Source organism: Pteropus alecto, unplaced genomic scaffold (genome assembly GCF_000325575.1).
Source record: "Pteropus alecto unplaced genomic scaffold, ASM32557v1 scaffold226, whole genome shotgun sequence".
Classification (NCBI taxonomy): domain Eukaryota; kingdom Metazoa; phylum Chordata; class Mammalia; order Chiroptera; family Pteropodidae; genus Pteropus; species Pteropus alecto.
In genome coordinates, this window is record NW_006440132.1 from 6,554,349 (window position 1) to 6,576,589 (window position 22,241).

At 49.9% G+C, this 22,241-nt stretch overlaps 1 protein-coding gene across 1 annotated transcript in view; it reads right to left on the reverse strand.

The window, feature by feature from the left end:
* Positions 1 to 22,241, reverse strand: part of ZNF618 (zinc finger protein 618) — a 131,377-nt gene that overhangs the window by 35,534 nt on the left and 73,602 nt on the right. The window contains exons 3-9 of the mRNA XM_025050435.1: positions 21,595 to 21,854; positions 10,614 to 10,691; positions 9,919 to 9,957; positions 9,287 to 9,385; positions 5,014 to 5,103; positions 4,076 to 4,111; positions 3,905 to 3,982 (exon numbers count right to left, since the gene is read on the reverse strand). Of these exons, the coding sequence (XP_024906203.1) occupies positions 3,905 to 3,982; positions 4,076 to 4,111; positions 5,014 to 5,103; positions 9,287 to 9,385; positions 9,919 to 9,957; positions 10,614 to 10,691; positions 21,595 to 21,763 (589 nt within the window). The 5' untranslated portion in view covers positions 21,764 to 21,854. The remainder of the gene's footprint in view (positions 1 to 3,904; positions 3,983 to 4,075; positions 4,112 to 5,013; positions 5,104 to 9,286; positions 9,386 to 9,918; positions 9,958 to 10,613; positions 10,692 to 21,594; positions 21,855 to 22,241) is intronic.

Below are 22,241 nucleotides of genomic sequence, written 5' to 3' on the forward strand. Positions count from 1 at the left end.
TTTTGAGCCCTGGATTTTTTCTTTTTATATAAATCACCATTTGTCTCAACATAAAATTCTTAGACTACATCTTTTTCCCTTGAAAACTATTTCACTACCTTTGTCATTTAGTATTACTGAGAAGTCTGAAACATGTCCATCATGGATTAATTCGTAAATAACTTGCTTTTCTTTAATTTCTAGATGGCTATATGTTTGTTCTTTACATTTATAATTTTAAAAAGTCTCTGTATATTGACTCTACCTGACTTATGACAAGCCCTTGAATCTGCATATGCAAGTCTTCCTTTAGCTGAGCAAATTTTTCTTCTGTTGTATCTTTGCAATACTGCTTCAGGTCCACTGGTACAACACCATCAATTATCTGACACTGGTTCCCAGTGGTCCACATTTATCATGTTTTCCTCTTATTATCTTCATCTGTTCAAATCTGTCCTTCACATCGTTAATTCCACTGCACAGATCAACTCTGCTCTTTGCTATCTACAATGCAGGTTTTAGTCCTGTTTTATTTTCAGCTTCTCTGCAGTCCTTTCTCATCTCAGTCCTCTCTTTGCCTTTTCATCTTATCCTGTTGCTTTTCTGCCATAAAACTCCAGGCCCCTTTTTCACAGGGGTCATCATCCTGTGGACTCAGTTGTATCCCTCCCAAATTCAGATATTGATGCCTTCCAATGGGATGGTATTTGACCCAAAAGTGATCTCACTGGAACTCAAACATGCCGGCACCCTGATCTCAGACTTCCAGCCTCCAGAACAGAGAGAAAATAAAATTCTGTTGTTTAAGCCACCCATTTGGTATTTTTTTAAGGCAGCCTGAGAGGACTAAGACAGGTCATATTTTCTTATAATCCATTGTGGTTGTCAAACAGAATTTTCTTCTAGATTTTACAGTAGATTATTTGCAGAGGTATTCTCTTCCTTCGGGTCTCCTAAAGTCTCTTATTATGTTATGTGGAATTTCATAGTTTTATTTTTATTTATTTTTATTTTACAAGTTATTCTTCCTTATAAAAATCAAGTAACCTAAATATGCGTCCAGAGTTTTAATCTGTTTCAACAGACATGAATGGACCGCCCTCAATCTTCCCATTATCATAGTAGACCATTACCATCATGGTGATTCTCAGATCTGCAGCTGGCGAGCAAGCTGACACACAGGGCTCCTTAGGCCGACTCTGTCCTTCTAGCGGATTCTTTTGCTCTGTCATGGCTTCGGCTCCCTCCTCTGAAAATACCCAGCTCTCTAATTTGCTCAGCTGATGTGCATGTGGAAGGTGTACTTCCCAGCATGCACTGCTGCCAAGTTTTTTTTCCTCTTACTGGTCCTACAGAGCACTACTTGTAGCAATTTGTCCTTTCAAGTGCACCATGCCACTACTGGTTCCCCTTATTCTACATCTCATCATTTTTAGGGTTCTTTGGCATTGACCTGCTTACAGGAAGTGACAGAACCTCAAGAAGCAGCATTCTTATCTCACGAGGCAGCTCCTGAGTAGTGACACGGGAAAACGTCACCTTATTCTATCAACCTCACTTCCACAGTGTCACGCTGGGAGCATGCGAGAAGCCAAACTCAGTTTGGTTTTCTCAGTGTGATGTCAACTGAAATAATTCCTCCCAGAACCTAGCGTCGTTTGTCTGTGAGGCTTAGTTACTGATATACAGAACAAGTTTCATCTTGTTCTGCACCTTTCTGGGTAATTAATAGGTACCACTTATTTAAGCTTTTCATGTGAAGTGTCAAGGACTAATACCTTTACGAATATAATCTCATCTAATCTCCAGGACAATCCTGAGGTGAGTTTTATTGTCATCACTCCATTTCAGAATTAAGGAAACAGTAGACTAGAGAATTTGCAGGACGTAACGCAGGGATTAAGTGGAGCGCCGGGATTCATGTTTGGGATGGCTCTAAAGCTCATTCTCAATTATCTCTTAGCGATATCACTCATGTGTGACACCCTGAATATGAACCAGGGGCTGGCTAGACACTTAATGCATTCATTCGGTAGAACAGACTTTCTTGCCCCCAACTTACAGATGAGTCAAAGGACACTCAGAGGGAGTAAGTAGCTAGTAAATTGGTGATGCCAGCATTCAAACCGGGGCCTGTCTGATTTCGAAGCCTATTTTCATAATTACGATGTCAGAGATAGAAGGGCACTGCTACGCCGGGCTGTCAGAAGAGAGTTAAGTGGGGGTCCTTGGATCCTGCTGTCCCTGTCCTGTGTCTGTCCACAAATGTCTGTTATGGAACATGTCTGATTCACATCCGGGTTTTCCCCAAGGTCTACTTTCTAACAGTTTTTGTGTTGAGGATTTCATCATTTTCTTCCTCTTCAAGATTGTTTTAATGCTACTGTTTATTGAATGTTTACTATGCATATGACAAGCACTGTGCTGACCAGTTTACAGATATTATCACGGCTGCAGTTTTCTGAGTGCTTTAAGAGTAAACAGAAAGCAGAGGATCATCCCCTATGAAGAAAGAGGAAGAAAAAGCATTCGGGGGACCCAGGCGACACCTTTCAAGGGCCGGTGCCCAGGACCAAGCTCCGCTCTGAGGAGCATCTCTGGTTTCACTGCTGTAGCTTCCTCGACTTCTCCTCCCTCAGATTTCCACATGCATTCATTCGGTGTTTGTGTCTCTACCTTTACAAGCTGCCTTAATCCTTATTGCGATGATGCAGAGTCAATAAAGGTCTTATCTTACTGGGTAGTAAGACAGGCATGGGAAGTAAAGACAGGAATAAGCAAGTCCATAAATTTATGAAGGGTTAGACCAGATGAATCTCATCTATGAGCACACTCCCCACCCCGCACCAACCACTTTCACAGCAGCCAAAGTGTTCTTCCAAAATGCAAATCGGATCAAGTCTCTTCCCCATTTAGGAAACTCTCCAGCTCATTCCCCTCAGGATGAAGTCTAAATGCCTTTGTCTGGCATTCCAGGCTCTCTGAGACCTGAACTCAGAACCAATTTGCCTTTTAATCCCTAGAACAAGTGCTGTTCTCCTGCCTTCACATGGGACACAGGGGCTCATTCCCCACCCTGGTTCCCATGTGGAAGCCTCCTGGATTCCAAGGTTGGTCAGGTACTCCCTGGCACCCAAAATGAGGTACAAGGAGCCCAGCCAGTGGCTCACTGGCCAGCGATGCTGATGCAGGATGAGCAATGTTACCCTTCGAGCGGCGGAATTCACCCTGCTGCCCTCAGACAGCCTCGTGCCTGTGGCTATGCTCTAACTATTGCTTACTGACCTATGCACCCGCCTCCGCCATGTGCATTACTCAAGGGCAGGGCCACACCTGTGTTGCTCACTGCTGTGTCCCCACAACACTCAATACAAGCTGCTGAAAACAGGCAGGTCCTGTGCATGGCTCCTGCCCTCAGGGGTTTACTGGGACAAGATGTGTCTGCACATGGCTTCCCTGGATAGCTTCACTGGCTGCTAAACCTCTTCAGATGACAATAACAACAATAATTTTCTAAGCACCTACTATGTACCAGGCACTGTGCTAATTAACAGGCGATTTACATCTATGATCTCATTTAATCCCCCAACAAACCCGCGGGGAAATGTCATCCTCATGCCATACGTGAGGAGCCGAGGCTCAGGACGGCTAACAGACTGCCAGGGCACCAAGCATGTGCTATTGTCACTGCCTTGACCTTGACCCTGTGTTGTCCTGCTGCTTCTCAAAAGCTAGTCCTAACAAGGCTGACCCATCTGTCAGGTGGGCAAAATGAGGTACCGAGAGGCCAGTGGCTCACCGGCCAGCGACACTGATGCGGGAGGAGCAATGCCACTCTTCGAGCGGCAGAATTCGCCCTGCTGCCCTCAGACAGCCCCCACCAGCCCCCCGACCCAGCCCTTGCCCCAGGGAGAGGCCCGCATACTTGGCCCGATTTTCTGGAATGGTTCCGGGGGTTCCTCCTTCACCTCTTCAGTGGCCACGACACCTTGGTCGAAGGGGTCTGCAGGAGAACACATGGCCCTTAGCACCCCAGTAACCAGGTCTCGGGAACCCAGCCAGGGACAGGAGAGGTGAGCAGCCAGTGAGCACTTACCTGCCCGATTCTCGGGGGCCCCTTCCACACTAAACACTGCGCCCGGGCGGGAGGCAGCAGCCACAGAAGGAAAGAAGCAAACAGGAGCCCTGTTAGTCCCTGCCCACAGCTGCCTCTGCCCACTGCTCCCAGCCTCTGTCCAAGTGAGCTTGCCTTTGGGGCCGACGAGAGCAGTCCTGCCAGCATCGATGCCCCAGAAAACCAGGGCCAGAGGAGGGTGCATCCCAACCAGGACATAGCCTGTGCCTCCATTCCTTTCCCTCCCACAGCACGAGCCCACCCCCGGGGCAGGCGTATGCTCTGTCTGCCCTGTTTCTGGCACACCAGAGGGGCTGGGGCAGGAGGAAAATGAGAAATCGGGAGGATAGAAAAAGAGGAGGTGAGAGGAAGGAGGAGCCAGCAGCAATAGGTGGTGAGCCCAGTTGTCACAGCTTAAGACGGGCCTGAGATGTGGAGCTAGAGAAGAGCCCCCAAGATCCTTCCCAGGTCCAAGAGCCCATTTCTAGGATTCTTAAGAGTCTAAAAACAAATTACCTAAATTTACTGTTCTAATTTCTAACTCTATAATCTAAGATGCTAAAATACCATCATTCATTTTTAAAAACTGGTTTAATTTCACCAGAGTATGTGAATACTCAATATAAAATTGTATAATGAATCGATATGAAATTATGGGTATTCGACCGATGATTCTGATCTACAAAACCAGCAATTTCACATGGGTTACCCTAATTAGAAGTATATATAGAATACGAAGGGGACCTTTACTCCCCCAGGAGCCTCAGGGATTGGTCAATCTCATCATGGTCTGGTTGCTAATGACCTTCTGCTGGGTGTGGGGGTGGCGGGACTGGAGTTTGGGGGCGCCGGTAAGCAGCCCGGGGTTGGAGGGTCTCTTTATGTGGCTCTACTCCTAAGGAGTGAGGGGCCTGACTCACCATCCACTGCATGCAAGTCTCGGTGCTCTTGGAAACAGCTGTAGTATTTGTACTTCTTCCCACAGATGTCACACGTGTACCTGAAATTGTCTGTGGGGGATGGAAAGACACACGTGGTTACCAGGGCTTCAGTCGCTTGGGGTAGAGTTTTTGGGGCCAGCTGATCTGCCTCAGGAACTAAAGAAAGGACTAGCCCAGAATGGCCCCAACTGGTGACCCCACGGAGAATCAGTTCTTGGGCTGTTAGGGGTCCTCTATACAAGGAGACCAAGGAGCCCTGAAGTGACTTTCAAACCAACCCCCAATCCTACCCTGTGTGAGATGAGCTGCTAAGGGCCTGGGCCATAACTGGCCCCACCTCCCTTCGTGAAGTTACACGACATTAATGATCGCTGTAGCTATCACTCCCTGGGTGCTGTGTGTGCAAGGTGCCCTTCGTCCATCAGTCCTTGCAACTGAGGGAGGAAACAGTAACCTATTTCACACACAGGGAAACTGAGGATCAGAAGGGAATCAGCTTTGGATCAGCTTTGGAAATGGTTCACCAAGACCCTGGCCCTCTGGCATTCACACTTCGTGCGGTCCCTTCCCTTTGAGCCTGAGCTGGACCTAGTGACTTGCTTCTAAAAAGTCATGGGATGCAGTAAAGTAATGGGATGTCATTTCTGAGATTAGGTCACAAAAGACCATGACTTTCATCTTGCTCATACCATCTCGATCTTGCTAGCTGCCATGTGTAAGCCGCCCCACAGAGATCCAGCCTCCAGTGAACAGCCAGTGGGGAACTGAAGCCCTCAGTCCAAGAGCTTGAGAAGGACCCATCCATCCTGCTAACTGCTACATGAGTAAGTGTGGAAGCAGCTCCTGCCCTGGCTGAGCCTTAAAATGAGGCCACAGCCCTGGCTGACACCTTGACTACAGCCTCTAGAGAGACCCAGAGCCAGAGAACCCAGTGAAGCCACATCCAGATTCTGACCACGAAAACAGTGAAATAATCACTGTTTGTTGCTTTCACTCTTTAAGTTTTAGGGAAATGTGTTACACAGCAATAGATAATGAATACAGGGCCTGAGTTTGGATGATCTCCTAAGTCTATCCAAAGTCTGAAGCTGGACTTACACAGTACATTACCCTCACCACACCAGTAATATACTAAGATCTGTACTAGCACAAACCTTGTGTGTGCATTCCTTGGACTGATCTAGAGACGGCCCTGCCGCCTCATCTTTCTGAGGATGCCCAGCACCAGGAGACTGGGCAGCTTGCTAAGGCTGCACAGTGGGGCAGGAAATAGCCAGAGTTCAATCACTTAACTTCAAGCCATGGCTGAGTCGGGCGCATGGCCCTTCTCTGTCTGGATAAGCCACCCTCTACTCCCGGGCTAGGGTACCAGCCCCTGGTCCCTCTTCTGCTCCTCAGACCCAAATATATAGGATCCATGATATAGGTCTGATGAGACCCCTCCATCCCAAGGTTGCAATGCCAGGCAATTCTGTGGGAAGGTTTCTGGTCCCCTATGTAGCTAAACTTGGGACACAAATGACATTAGCCATCTCCCTGCCTCGGCCCCTAACTCTTCCACCATACCTGCAGTCTCTGAAAGTGCTTTGGCAGATGCCAAGGCCATGGAGACTAACTGGTCACTGAGTGAGGCACACACAGCTTCAGCACATGCAGACGGTCTGAGGGTGTGGGGATCAGGCTGGGTGCAGGCGTGCCACCATCCTACCAGGCCCTACCATCACGCCTGAAACAGCCATGGAGTAAGTGGTGGGGAGGAGAGGCCTGGTCTTGCCCTGCTGGCTAGTGCCAACCCCATCTCAGGATTCAGCTTGCCCTTTTCCCCCCTAGTTTGAGGGCAGGGGCGCGTAGTAGATGAGCTGATTCCTGAGGCCTCTCCCAGACTGGTGGTTCCAGGATTCCAAGCCTGGCTCAGGCTTCATCCTTTCCCATGGCTGGAAATCCAGGTTAGACAACAACCTCCCCCATCCTGTCCCATCTGGACCATAATCTTCTCTTGGTGCTGGACACCTGGGGAACAGAGGTGGAGAAGTTCAGGCCACCTGGTTCCAGATGGGGCCCTGCTCCTGAAATTCCTCGCCCATACTGTCCAGTGCCGGTCACCCTCCACAGCTGCCTGCCCACTCGCCCTGTCTCTGCCCACACAGCCTCTTCTACCAGCCAGGCCATGGCTACCTCCTCCAATAAAATGTGACCCCCCCATTTCTGCCGCCGAGAAGCGCTGCCACCCTGCTCTGACGAACACGACACCCCCACTTCTCTTCAACGTGGATGGCAATCACACTGCCGGACTGACTGAAGGCGGGAGTGGACAGGACAGGGGCGCTATCTCCAAAGGGAAAAAAGGCAAAATGATTTTTTTTTGTCAGTGAAACCACGGTTTTGGAACCCCAAGAGAGCTCAGTGTCTCTGAGAATGCCACCACTAATCTGTCTGAGGAGCAGGCTCTGGAGTCAGGCCGCCCGAGCTCAAACCCAAGCCTGCTGCTTACAAGTGCGACTGACATCGGAAACAGCCCCTAACCTCTGCCCCGCAGTTTTATCTGTAAAATGGGAATGGCAGTCCTTCATCTCCCAGAGTTGTAATACATAAATGAGCACAACGCCTAACATACAATAAATGCTTGGTAAACGCTGCCTAACATTATTGTTTTGCAAAGGGAATCGAGGCGACAGTAGCGAGAGACTGGATGTGGAGTTAATCTTTTATTTTCTTAGTTGAGAGATGGGTAAATGGGTAGATGCCTCTATGTATGACTGCACAATTTTTCTAACAAACAGATGAAAGATTCCTGGACTAAAGGCATGAGACCTGGTTTCTACCCTAGCAAGCTGTGTGACTTCTCTCTGGGACTCAGTATCTTCATCTGCAAAATGGGTAGGCCGGACTTGCTATTCTCAAGGAACCCGTTAGGTTCCAGGACTCCACGGCCAGGATTCGGAAAGGAGGCTGGGGTGGGAAGACCCCAGTCCTTCTGAGCTGGCACTGCTGGCCTGGGTCAGGGCAGGGGTGCAGGACTGGGAATAAAATAAAGCATATTGGCCATGGGGAGAAAATTCCACAGGGAGGAAAGAAAAAGTGATGGAAGGACTAAAAATACCACTAGCCAGAGAGTCTTCAACAATCAGCAAGCCTCTGGGAACAACGGAAGCAAGACAGAGCACAACGCATCATTGAGGGGCTGCTGGAGAGGCCGGGGGCCCAGAATAACCAAGGAAGGAAAGATAAATGGGAAGTTCTTTTAATGTGTGGCTTACCACAGGCAGACCATGGAAGCTAGAAGAGAAGGGAGCTATTGAGGGAGAAGGAGCCGGAGCCAGGCAGGAGGAGGGTGGGGGCTGGGAAGAAGGGGCAGGCTTTCGCCTCCTGCCAGCCTCAGTCCCTCCACAGGTATCAACCAATCTGAGCCTCAGAGTCTCCTCCAGAAAACGGAGGAGTAGCCTCGGCACCCCCTGACTCTCACATGGTATAAGAATCCAAAGAGAGAGAGAGAGGAAGGAAAAGTGCCTTGGAGGAAATGCTGTTAGGATCCAGCCCATTTAAGGTCTTGCTTTAGCCCTGGGCACCTCTGCGAAATGCTTTACTTTGGATGTGGGGAGGGGTCATGTTTACTTATATTTTAAGAACCTTTTTATGGTGGTATAACAAACATGTAGAAACATAAGTGACAATCTATGGCCTGCCACTGTTTGTTCTGGTAAGAAATACATTTCCATCTCTGTCTAGCTGTGTTCGTGCTTCATGGCAGGGTTGAACAGTTGTGATGGAAAAGTCTGGCTTACAACGTCTAAAATGGATACTCGATGGTCCCCAATGAAAAAGTCTGCTGACCCCTGATATAGAAAGGGTACAAATCCAAAGTGCTCACCCTGTTCAATTTTTGTAAACCAAAAACACCTGTGTCACCAACACCCAGCTCAAATATCAGAACCTAGAAGCCCCTTCCCAAAGGTGACCAGGATTCTGACTCCTCCGGCATGCATTAGTGTCCCCTATTACACAGATCCTAGAGAAGGAACTTCCTTTGCTAACAGTCTCTGTGGGTAATCCACGGTGCTGTGTGTAGCCCAAAGCCTTTCCTTCTCACTGCTGTCCCGCGGTCCTCTGTGTGAACACGCCATAACTTATGCCTTCAGCCGGCACTGGGTACTTGGGTGGTTTCTAGTTTGGGCTGTTACGAACAGTGCTGCTAAGAACATTCCAGTTCACGTCTTTTGGTGGACATGTGCACACATTTCTGTTGGGGACACACCTGGGAATGGAGCTGCTGGGTTCTGGAACTCAGGTTTCTTGGGTCTGGGGGAGGTTCTACCCCAGCCTACACCCATCTGGCTGGCCTGTGGGTTTAGAACTGGAGAGAAGGCAAGCAGGGCCTATGAGTGGCAAAGCAGAACACTGTCCCCAGCTGTCAAGACCCGGCACGCCACAGGCTCTGGGATACCTCACCCCAACAACTGGTGCCCATGGGTGCTCATGAGACAACTCTCTGAAGGTGGAGTTCCCAAACACCGGCTGTGGAGCCCCAGACCCATGAGTATGAGTTAAAATATAGAGGAAACTGCAGACGCTGGACCCCTCTTGGAGATGCACGTGCTTCTCTACCAAGGAAGGGCCCTGCGAGGTCTATAGTGAGAAATATGCCCTTTGTGGCAGAACTCAAGGTCTACCCATGTTATATCACCTGAGAACCTTTAACAACAGAACTCCAAGGAGCTCCCCAGGATGAGTATGTCACAGAACATGCTTCTGGAAAGGCTGCTCTGAAGGACTGTCCCCAAAGCCTGGACCACAGCAACGTGTGGGGGTGAGGAATAAAAGTGTCTCCACCTTCCACCCCTGGCCCTCTCGGCCCCGCAAAGCCCACAAGGAGGGAAAAATACTCACTGCCTTGGGAGGCTCCCTCCCCTGAGGTGGCTTCAGTGTCTGTAACCGAGAAAGAGAATGAGAAGGTACTGAGTACATGGAACCAATAGCAGGGCTGGTGCCAAAAGAATAAGAGAGAAGGGGGAGCCAGTGGCAAGGGACCCATTACAATGTGCCCAGGGACACTCTCTCCGACTCAGATGCAGGGAACTAGCCTTACAGTCCTTCCCTGTGGCCCCCACTGTCAGTCAGGTCCTGCCCCGGCACCCGTCCTCCCGACCTGCCAGGTTCAAGGAGGGTCAGGACCAAACTCTCCTGTCCTGTCAGCCCCTGTGTCCTCATCTTCAAAATGGAGACAGCCACCTTGCCCTCCTCACTCGAGGGCTGTCACGGGAGCACACAAGATGACACATGAGCACCTTCCCTGCAGGGGCCAATGACGCTGAGCAGCACTGAGGCATTCTGGGAGGAAGCAGGCCTATGCAGAACAGGCAAGGGACACTGGTAGCAGGAGCCTGGTGGCATGTCCTGCTGTCCCCAACCCCTGTGTGCTCTCCCAAGTAGAGGAGGCCTCTCCTCTCCTCCTCAGTAGAAAGAGGGAGAAGACTGGGGCTCTGAGGGCTTTTGAGATCACCCACGAGGGGCCCAGGTGGAGAGACTGGCAGAGAATGTGGAGGCCTGGCCCCTGACCTCTGCCCTCGGGACGCGGTGCTCACCTCGGTGTGCCCGCACGTGGGTCTGGAAACAGTTGTAATACTTGTACTTCTTGCCACAGATTCCACACTCATAGGATCCTAGAAAACAGGAAAGGGACCAGTCAGCCAGCGCCCAACACATGTAGCCACAAGGCCCTAGGACCCGCAATGATGCCTCCAGGGACCGCAAACTCTGTGTCAAGGAGGCAAGGCCCCTCCAATGGCTGTCTTGTCCCCAGCAAGCAAAGAGGCAGCAAGCACCAGAGGAAATAGAGAGCTGAACTGGAAGTCAAGAAGCCTGAGTTAGTTCCAGGTTTGCCTCAACTTTCTGAGTGACCTTGGACAAGTCACTTGCCATCTCTGAGCCCGTTTCCATATCTGTAAAATGGAGAAGGTAACTTCCTTAGGTAACTCTCATACTTGTTCCTGGAGGAAAAAGGAGATGGATGTAAAAGTGTTCTTTTGCAGTAAGGAATAAATTGCATCCATGTAAGGAATTCATCACTTGAATGCATTAGAGTAATTTCTAGCTACCTTTCCTCAGGTTGAGACAGAAGTTGAGGACAGGCTTCAAATCAGATGCCTCTGGGTCCCTGTCCCTGTTCGACCACTTAACGGCAGCACAACCTTGGTAATTTCTTTAGGTGTACTAAGCCTCGGTCTGCTCATCTGTAAAATGGGGCTAAAAAGTACCTACACCTCATGGGGTGGCCCTACACTGCCGCAGGCAGTACCCAGGCCTACTACAGATGTGCCTGACAAGGAGAGCACCGCCCCCGTCTGCTGAGGTGCTGTCTTGTTCCCTCAGATGTGCGGACACCAACATGGTATAAACATCTGACCCCAGCCCTCTGTCAGGCCCTCAGGTAGACTGAAACGGCTGAGTTCCCAGTGGGCATTTCAGATAGGTCAAAGGTGGAGCCCAACATGCAGAGCATGGGGCAAAGGCCCACGGCAGGAAGTCGACCACTTACCGGCAGCACAACCTTGGTAATTTCTTTAGGTGTACTAAGCCTCGGTCTGCTCATCTGTAAAATGGGGCTAAAAAGTACCTACCTCATGGGGTGGCCCTACACTGCCGCAGGCAGTACCCAGGCCTACTACAGATGTGCCTGACAAGGAGAGCACCGCCCCCGTCTGCTGAGGTGCTGTCTTGTTCCCTCAGATGTGCGGACACCAACATGGTATAAACATCTGACCCCAGCCCTCTGTCAGGCCCTCAGGTAGACTGAAACGGCTGAGTTCCCAGTGGGCATTTCAGATAGGTCAAAGGTGGAGCCCAACATGCAGAGCATGGGGCAAAGGCCCACGGCAGGAAGCCAAGAAGAGCCCATGAGGGGCCCCAGGAGGAGAGGCCCTGCCCACCCCTCACATAAGCCTGACACCACCTGGGCCCAGGCCTGTCCTTCCTAACAGAATGGCTAGGGAGCCTGCACAAATACAGAGACCCTGGCCCCACTCCAGGCTCAATGTGGTAATGGCTGGGGCTAAAGGCCTAGGAATCTGCCTTTTTAAAAGGGTCCTCAAGGGATTCTGATGCCCAGCAACCAGGTCTGAGAACCACTGCCTTAGATGGAGTCTTGGCTCTACCACTTACAGGCTGGGCCTCAGTTTCCTCACCCACTCCTGCTGCCTTTGGTCTCGCCTGGGGGCAGAGACTCATTTACCAAGGGTGAACTCCAGGTACTAGGTTAAGGCAGAAGAACAAACAGGACTATGATTCCTATACCTCATGACCGAGGTCAGGATTAATGAGATATAACACTGAAGTCAGCTGGCATACAGGTGGCATCGCCACCTTTCCACTGTGGGTCACTCAAGGGAACGCTGTCGTCCTGACACCAGATGTGGAGGCTAGCAGTCTGTGACCCAGTGATTTTATATGTGTCTTGTCTCGCAGGGAAGATTATAAACACGTGGAGGGCAAAGATCAGATTGTGGATTTCTGTGTCTTTAGTCTCGTGATTGGCACACAGCAGGGGTTCAATAAATTCATGGTGTCCTGCTGTGCTACTCATCTGTCACTGAGTAATAATGACCCGATTATCCCAGTTTGGCGCAGTGGGACGCTAAAGGGCTTTCTCAGGGACTCTCGGCTCAGACGGTCCCTATCCCAGCTGCCTGATTCCCTGCCAAGCACACTTGCTCACTCTGCTGAGTTCTCCAACTACCTTTCTGTCCTTTGCAATCGTAACTCCCTACTAAGTACCAGGTACTGTAACTCATTTCATTTGAGTCTCACCGATGTCCCTGCACAAGCCTGACCTCTGACCCCGCTGCACAGGGGAGGAAGCAGAAGCTGGCCAGATGTGTGGCAACCTGCCCATGTTACACAGCCATCTGGTGGGCGTGGGGTCCAGACACAGGGGCTTCTCACACATCAGCTCAGTTCATCTTCACAAGTGCATAGAAAAAGGTGATTATTATCCTCATTTTTCAGATAAGAAAAGCGAAGATCGAAGGGAAGACACGGTGAGCTAGAGATTGCCCAGGTCTCTCAATCCAGAGCCAATTGTGTACCCACCACACAATCAGCCTCTGAGAGAGCTCCAAGAAGAGACGGTGCCTGTTAACGTTTACCGTTTACCAAGTACAGTCAGGGCTCAATCCTGCCCTCTACCTTCCCAAATGTCCTCAGGTGGTTGGGACAAATCAACACCCACTTTAACAATGAGCTTGAAAGTTCTGCGGGCCGAGTGGTCCAAGGCTAGGGCTACTCAATTATTGGTTTGTGAGGAATTGGGTTCAAAGCCCATGCCAGGTCACCTCCAGATGCCAAGGGAGCTTTGAGTCCCCTTCAGATGTGGGGTTCGTTCTAATGCGGACAGGGAACAGAACCCCCTACCATGTCTGGTACCATCACAGGGCTCACAGAGTCCCCTGTCAAGAGCCAGGGAGAGCTGGCAGGGCACTCCGGCACACAGGACCAAGCCTTTTCCTCTCCCCGGTCCTGCTGTCACCAGTGACACAACAAGAATCCACAGGTACTGATTGACAGTGCCTGTCCAGGATATCCCATTGTCACCTGGCAGAGAATCTGGCTTAGCTTCCTTCCTGAGAGCCCTGGACAGACCAGTGAGGCCAGGTGGGTCTAGTTCCCAAAGCCATGGAAGGGTGAAGCCATGAAGACCGAGGCAGAGGAAGCTGTCTTCTAAGAACAAGGAACATGAGCAACAATCCGCACCTCTATCATTTGCACCTAGCTAGTTCCACATGAGCTCAGATACCTTTCAGGATACATGAAATCCAACAAGGGAGAAATTCAGAGCAGGAGAAGGAGGGAAGAAAAATATGCAAGGTGGGGAGGGGAAAGAGAGATGGCTCCTTACAACAGGAAGTCCTGTATTTAGCTCAGAGCATCACAGCGGCCACTATCTACAGCTCAAACACTGAGGAGCACCCAGCCCGCTTGGTTCTAGGATGCAACAGGAGCTGGGCCCAGGGCCTCTTGGGGACAGAGGACCTAGAGAGCTAAGTTGTGGATAAGTGGGTTTCCTGAGGCTCTCTGGGGCTTGGGCTCAGACCAAATGTCCTTCGAACTAGGGTCTTCCAAGTAGAGTACAAATCCCCTGGGGATAATGTAAGCACAGGCAGTTTTAAAATAATCCCCAATCATCAACTTCCAAAAGTATTCTTCCTAAAATCGACATGACAGAGAACATGGCAGCAGGCAGGGAGGCCCCACTCAGCTGGTTCTCCTTTCCATCTCCTCTCTCACCTTCCCCCTTCTCCCACATTACAAACAAGACAATTCCTTCATCCACCTAATCCTCACGGTCCCCTCCATGCTGGATGACTGTCTGGGGGATCCAAGCAAAGACATGACTGGAAAAGAGTGGTGTCGGACTTAGAAAGTGGGTGGATGGATCTACTGACTGGGAACAATTCCTTTTGTGAATCAAATGTTTTCCAAGTCTTTCCTCTCAACAAAATTGAAGATCTAATGGAATTGTCCGTGGAGAGACCCTTGTGGGATTTTTGGCAGACAACTTAGAGTTCAAAGAACGGAGTGACAATGCTAATATAAAACTCCACCCCTCCCTGGCTCCTTATTTATGTGATCAAGCTTTCTAAGCACTTACACTTATAAAAACTGAAAAACAGAAACGAAATTAATGCTGAATCTTGTCTCATTCAACATATAAGAAATATTAATTCACAGAAACATGAGCCAATTGAAAAAGAAATAAAGCCCCATCCATTTCATTAAAAGGTGCTTTTTCGGTATTTTTTTTTTTTACCTGTACATTTACTATTTCTCTAAATTTGTTTTTGGCAAATTGTATGCTAGTAGTAATTCAATCTGAAGAAAAAAATGTTTCAAAATGTAGAGCTTTACGATCCCAACAAATTTTTCAGAAATTCCTATTTCAATTTACATACATCTTGTTGTGGGAGATGAGTGTGAACAGCCATCAATAAAAGACTCTCAAGCATAAAACATATATTACGTGAGGATAAAAATCCTGTGAGGGCAATGGACTGGAAATATGAATTCAAGGAGAAAAAGGAAAGTTGTAAAATTTCTGACTGTTAAAGACACGCCTGTTCATACATTTCTTAAATGGATGATGGCAGATACCAAATAGCAGTGGCGTTTGGATTATCTTGGATCCATTTAAAAGAGTGGTTCACAGTTTTATTTCCAAAATGCCAAATTTTTTTTTTTTTACACAATACTCAAGAATTATATCCTTTGCAAGTACTTAAACTTTGGATTAAAATGTTAGATGTCAACTCAAAAATGTGAAAGAGAATCTAGTTTCTCAAAATTCTTTTGGGAGGTACTGAACAAAAAAAACCTATGAAGCCACTGGTCTTTTAGGTTGCTATCACTCCAAAGGTAACCCCGGATGTCCATGTCCGAGGCTTCACCTAATACCCATGGTATCTGTTTTGCATTTTTGTCCCTCGCTTAAAAAACAATTTCATACCTATCACTTCACTCTGCCCTCAATAATCCTACTGGAAAGATAGGCAGATTTTGTTATACTAATAGATCAAGAGAGTATGGCTCAGAGAAGTTAAGGGGCCCGTCCAAGGCCCCACAGCAGGGCAGACCCTGGATCTTTTAGCTTACAGCCCACGGGCCCTTGCCAATGGGGGCCCTCCAGCGGGGACCCCTTTTCCACTTCGGACCTCCAGATGAAGAGTCATCGGCAGAGACAGGACGTGCCTGGGAGGGTGGCCAATCCCTCCTTTCCAAGTAGCTGCAGCGGAGAGCTCAGTGTTGGTTCTGGCAGGCTCAGGCACTGAGCCCTGCCAACAACCTACTGAAACAGGAAACTATCAGCTGGCACTATGAAGCGGGACCTGGCACCTTCGCTATCGGGTTTGTCACAGACCAAAACCCGCGTGGCCTTGTCTGAATGGCTGTCTGCTCTTCTGCGGCTCCTTCTGGAGCTTTGGCTGAGCCCCTCCCCCTCCTTTTCCTGCCTCTCCTCCCAGGGCAGGCCTGTGTGTGTGTGGAAACGCCTCCACTCCTCAGTGTTTAAAGTTCACTGCCTAGAAACATCCTTGCAGGATCTGGTCACCCAGCTTGATCCCTGACTCCCCTTCCTGCACCCAGAGCACTGAGTGACCCTCTCTGCTCACTCATCTCCAGGACAGGAACTCACTCCCTTGCAGGCTTATATACAGTTATGGTTCCCATGATCACAAAGTCTTTCCTTTTAGTGAGCCGAAATCCCTCTTGGTAACTTCCCCATATTGCTTGGAGCTATTTGGAATGTGTCCACCCCATCCCCTCCCACAGAAATACTCTAAGTTGTGAATACTTAGATTCCATCATCCTCCCATCCCACGCCCCTACTTTTCCGCCATCCTCAGGACAAACAGACCTTAGCTCTTTCATGACGCCTCTCCCCACACTGAGAGCTGACTCTCTGGAAATAACCTATTGGTCCACACCCCTCATCTGGGCCCTGGACCACCACCGGGGAAGCCTTGGGCCAGCAGGTCTCCAGGTCCCTGCGACTCTTCTCTGAGCTCCTTCACATGTAACCTCCTTGGATTAAGGACCACTGGTCTCACAGCACAGGGTAGAGCATCCACTGCTTGGTAGTGCATTCTGACCACCGAGATGGGACCTGGGCGTTCTTATCTCTTGGAACCGGAAAGTATTCTGTGGGCTGGATGTCCTAATTGTGGTGAACCCAGCTTGCCTTGTCTTCGCCACCTAGGACAAGGAGAGCAAGCAGGTTTCCGTGTCAGATTTTTCAATTCGGGCTGACTGACAGTGACTTTTTGGTGTCCTGTGTTAAGAAGACTTGAGGTACACTGTTAGGAGTGTCTGCGGTGATTAATTAGCAATGCTGCCATGGACGTGAACCTGGGGAGTAGGTCCACGGTCGCGCCTTGTGTTTAGCACTCATCACTCAGGAGGAGCTCCCGAAACCTCAGTGGCCCTGACCTTCCTTGTCGCAGCTATGCAGACATCTGCATGCAGCTTGTCTGGAAAGAAAAGGCAGCTGTTAACTGACTTTCAGTTTTATCCAACAAAGTTGTCACAGTCCATATGATCTCTGCTCTCCCTGCTTTAAATAAGGAAGCTCAAGGTCTTGCCCCCAAACCCCACACTGGCTTCAACAGCAGTGATGTTCTTTCTAAGAGTGAGGGACACCCTTTCCCAGCGCAAGGAATTTCTGGGCAGCAAGGAGGCAGCAGCAACTACTGCAAGTTTGGCAGCCAGCCTCCTGAGGAGTGAGGTCCCTCCCGACTCTCCCCGCCTGAGACGCTGCCAAACGCCATCCACGTGCCCATGACCCGGGCTCCTCCATGGGAAGTGCCTCAGATAATGTTTGTGTCATTGGGAACACTGTTTGTCTGATGCCTATTAAAGGGCTAGTGAGGATGTGGCAGGGGAAAAGGGGGATAGAGCTCAGAGAAAAGGCAAACAGGCAAACGGGAGGTCCCCTCACGGCGCGGCACTGGGTGACCAAACAGGACTGCTATTCTATTCAGTGACAGAGCCCGCTCTGAGCCCTGAGCATGGCACTCAAGAGGCCTCGGCTCTGCAGAACCCCACACTCCCCTGCCAAGTGCCCCGGGAACGTGTCGACTCCCTGATGCCTGGTCACCAGGGCACAGAGGAACACTGTGGCACAGGCTCATTTAAAGGGATGGCTCTGACCAGCATTCCGCCCCCGGCCAGATCCCTGGGAGTGCGTCCCCTCCTTGTGTTACTTCTGGAAGCTATGAGAGAGCTGCTGTGAGGTGGAGTGGGGGGCCTGCATAAAGTGGAGGAAAATGTCACTGGCCTGCTGTGTGACTCGGGGCAACTCTCTTCCTCTCTGCAGGCCTTTGTTTGCCCTTCTAGAGGGGTGTCAATCTATAGCATGTGTATGTAGGCCCACTGCCCATTTCCATATCCATGGTAAACATCGATAATCAATCGCCACACTTTCGAAGCTTCAACACAGTCTCCAACCAGCCAGCAGCAATTACCTGGACTTGGCTCACAAGATAAAATCTACTGGCCATCTTGTGATTAGATGAGTTCAAAAGGTTCAATTCTAACATTGATTTCTTTTTCTTTCTATTTTTTTTGTTAAATGCTTTTCTTTCCCGGTGCTGAGGCCAAGCCAGATTGCTTTAAGCCTGAACCTTGGCGGAAACTACACCCTTAAAGAGGAGGGTCAGCCTTAGTAGACATGAGACAAGCTGACATGACCAGCAGGGGGTGTCCTGGGCCTGTCTGGTGCGGGCTCCAAAATGCTGGTCTGGTCCCACTTCTAACTGTTCATCTCTGTGGCTTTTACCCTTTTTTCACAAGAGTCTAACGACAGGTTATTCACAAATTTCACAAGCTCCTCAAAGTTCTAGAATTCTAGGAAGGTGGTACAGAAGGAATGCCAGGGACTGGACAACTCTGTCTAGTTCGCAGATGAGAAAACCAAGGCCTCATTGGAACCCACATCTGCTGACACCTCAGCCAGTGCCAAACTTCTTCTCCATCCAATTTTTTCTCTATATCACACTGGCTTATTTCTTAAAATTGGGGAAAAAAGCAAAAAATATTACTATTCTTTGCCCTTGAAGAGGTACTTTGTATTAATACTAGTACTGCTAATAACAGATCACTGTTTACTAAGTGCAGTGTTGAGTTCTTTACATACATTATCTTTACTGAATCCTCACATAACCCTGTGAACATACAATTGTGAGAACTAAAGCACAAGGGGGTCGAGTAGCTTTAAGGTACAACAGCTACTAAGTCAGAGCCTGGATTCGCTCCCAGTCCAAGAAACCGAGCTCGTCCTAACACAACAGTCTTCCCTTCCACTGCTCCTTTTGAGTCCCATACCCTTCAGGTAGCCAGGACAGGGAGCATGCCTCATTTAACAGAAGAGGACACTAAGGAACATGGAGGCTAAGGACCCTGCTGCTGAGGAGCAGCTGAGCTGGAAAGCAGTGTGGTGGCTGGCACAAGGCCAAGGGCCCTGGGGCCTCTCACTGTGCAGGCAGCTGGCCCAGGGAGGACTCCCGACATTTCCCTAGCATGGCTGATCCAGGCTTCTGCTTCTGAATCCAGACTGCCGGCTCCATCCCAAGATTTAAATTCAAGTACCCTTCTGGATATCTCCTGGTGAAGGGCGTTAATAGCTACTGGATCCAGTGAGTCTTAAATCATACCCCACCCTCCAAGTGAGAAAGGACATGTCCTCTCCTTGGTTAACTAACACATCCACTAGTGGCTAAAAGTCCCCAGCCTTGGAGAGTGAATACTGATGGATGGAGGTCAAACACAGGCTCCTGAAAAGAGTCTTCTCTCATCCGCCACTGGGCTAAGTCACTCATGCTCTTCACCAACTATTTCTGGTTCATCCCCCTTCTGTTACATGCTAAGATGGCATTTCCCAGCCTCCTTGAGGTTGAGTGGGCCACGTGACCAGTTTTGGCCAATGACTGTGCATGGAATTAACACCTCGCACTTCTGGGTTATAGCAGGTAATTGCCAGTGTGAGTCGTTCCAGAACTTTCTTTCCCTTTGTCACACGGATGGCAGCATTCCATATAATGGCTGCTTTTAGCCGGGGTCTAGAGCACAGTGGAGTCCCTAAATGGCCCATGGCCCACAATGGACATGTAGTACAACTTAGAAATAAACTTTTGTGGTTTTGAGCTACTGGACCTCTTTTTACTTTTAGGACCTTTGTTACTGTGGCATAACCTGGCTCCATCCTGACAGTTACATGACCAATGCCAACACTAACTCCGAAGCCAGTACCTCGCTAGGTATTGTGGGATGGGAATGGAAAGAACAGGGCCATAGATCTGACAGGTCCTGGAGCTCCAATCTTGTGGCAGAGACAGGCATGTACAGGACAGTAGATAATGGGAAGTGCCCCAGTGAGAAGCAGGGTAGAAACAGACCACGTAAGACCAGAAGAGATCAGGAAGGCTTCTGGGAGGAGCTGGTACTGGAGTTGGCCTTGATGGACAGGTTGGATTTGGGCATGTAGAAATGAGCAAAGGCATATCAGGGAGAGGGAACAGCATGAGCAAAGGACAGGAAATGCTGCAGAGAAGACTGTACTGGAATGAAAGGTCCGGGAAGATCAGAAATAAGAAATGGGGCTAAAAGGCCCAGGTTATAGAGGTTCTTGATGCTATGGTTTCAACCCTAGACATAGTAGGGAATCCCAAGTTTATAAGTAGAGAGTGACATGGTCAGTTTTCCGTTTTCGTCAAGGCCCCTTGTAGCCAGAGGAGAAGGCAGGCGAGGGCAGGGAGACACAACAGGCATGGATCTTAGAAGGATGCCGCAATGACCCAGGGTGGGCTGACGGTGGCCACAACCAGCGGAGGAACAGCTGGGAAATGGAGTTCGAGGCTGATTCCCAGAAGATGGGAAGAAAAGGCAACAGGTCTTGAATCTAAACCTGGGGAAACAGACAAAGAGAAACTTCCCCACACGACCCTACATGCCACACACAGGATGTGCACCCAGAAGCCGGGAAGAGGTTAGAGCTGGACCAGAAAGAAGTGATAGAGAGAGGGAGGTGGCAGCACTTCCGAGAACATACTGAGCACAGAAAACAAGGAGGTGGGCATGGATGAAAATGGAAGTCTGGGACCAAAGTAGGCAAGGCCTCGATGCCTGGCGGAGGCATACGGGCTTTATTTTACAGACCAGGGGTTGCAAACTTCTGGCCCACAGAATGACTCTAATCCACAGATGTTCTGTTTGGCAGATTTCAGAAGTCAAATTAGTCGCTAACGTTTAAAGCCAAAAGAATTCACATCAAAATTCTCATTTCTGGCGTGTGGTGAGTCCGGAGAGCTGGCCATGCTGAGCTGGTCTCCCCACGTAGTTACCCCCCTCTGTAAGTGAGGCGTGGGCTCTCCAGCTGGACACGCTCCCCACCACCTGCTTGTCTGGCTCATCTCTCCTTACGCTAAATAAACATATCTTGCTGGGCCATGTGGGCATTTGAATTTGTGAACTTGGCAGGAGTGCACGCAGCCTGTGAGGGGTATCCCCTGGCTCCTGCTGGAAAGTGAGGGGAGAGATGATTTCTAAGAAGTTCGTTTTCACAGAACTCTTCTGAGCCTTGCCCAGACCAGAAGAGGCAAGGGAAGATGCCAGTCTGTCACTGAACAGGACCTGCACTGGGAGCTGCTCCCAGGAGTCTCCAGTCAAGCCGAGGAAGAAGGAATATAGACAGGCATGTGGGACACCAGGTGACATGGGTTGTGCTAGGTCTACCTGGGGCATGGGGTCCCACAGCATGAGGGACTCACCAGGCCTGCAACAGTTCCATGCATCTGACTTGAACAAAGTCTTAAAGGGTGAGTAGGGTTTTGCCTCAACAGAGAGAAAGAGAAGAGCTTTAGACCAGGACCATGGAGGCAAAGCCAAGTCTAAGGAGGCTAATCTCTCCCGGAGGGCAGAGGGCAGCCACTGAAGGCTCTCAGCCAGGGAGAAACAGACAGCCCAGTCTCTTTGTCCCGGGACTCTGGGCCCAGCCCCAACCCTCTCAGATGGGCGCTCACTCACCGAGGGTCTGCTGGTTGCGGACGCCGCCGATCACCACACAGATCTCGGCGGGCACTTCGCCGGTCCCATCCTTGCTGACTGCCTTCTTCTCTTCCTTGGCCTCGCCCTGCCAGATCACCTCCTGGATGTAGTCGTCGGGCACCTCCGTCTTCACCTTCACCTCTGTCATCGTTCCCTGCTCGGCACTCAGCGAGGCCTCGGCCGGCACGGGCTCTGACCCCTCCACCTTGGTGATCTTCTGGCTGCGCTTCAAGCGCTCCCTGGGAAAAAAGAGGAGTCTGTTCAGTGTGGACCCCGTATTCACCCCCAGACCTACCTGGGAGCCCACCAGCCCAGGGGGTTGTAAACTGCTTAGCTACAGATCCACCTCTCGCATGAACCTCACCTTGAAGCACACAGCTCATGGGTGCCCCCGAAGGTTCTCCAAGGAACCCTGGGGTTCCAACCACACAGTTTAAAAACACCGGCTAGTCTGGCTCCAACTCTACCCATTTTACAGACGGGGAAGCTGGGGTCTAAAGAGGTCTAAATGTGCCCAGTAACTTCTGTAACTAGAGTCGTAAGAGAACGACAAGGGAGCTCTGGCTTGTCGAACTCGGTTCTTCTCAGGCTACAGTGTACACAGAAATCAGCTGAGAATCATGGTA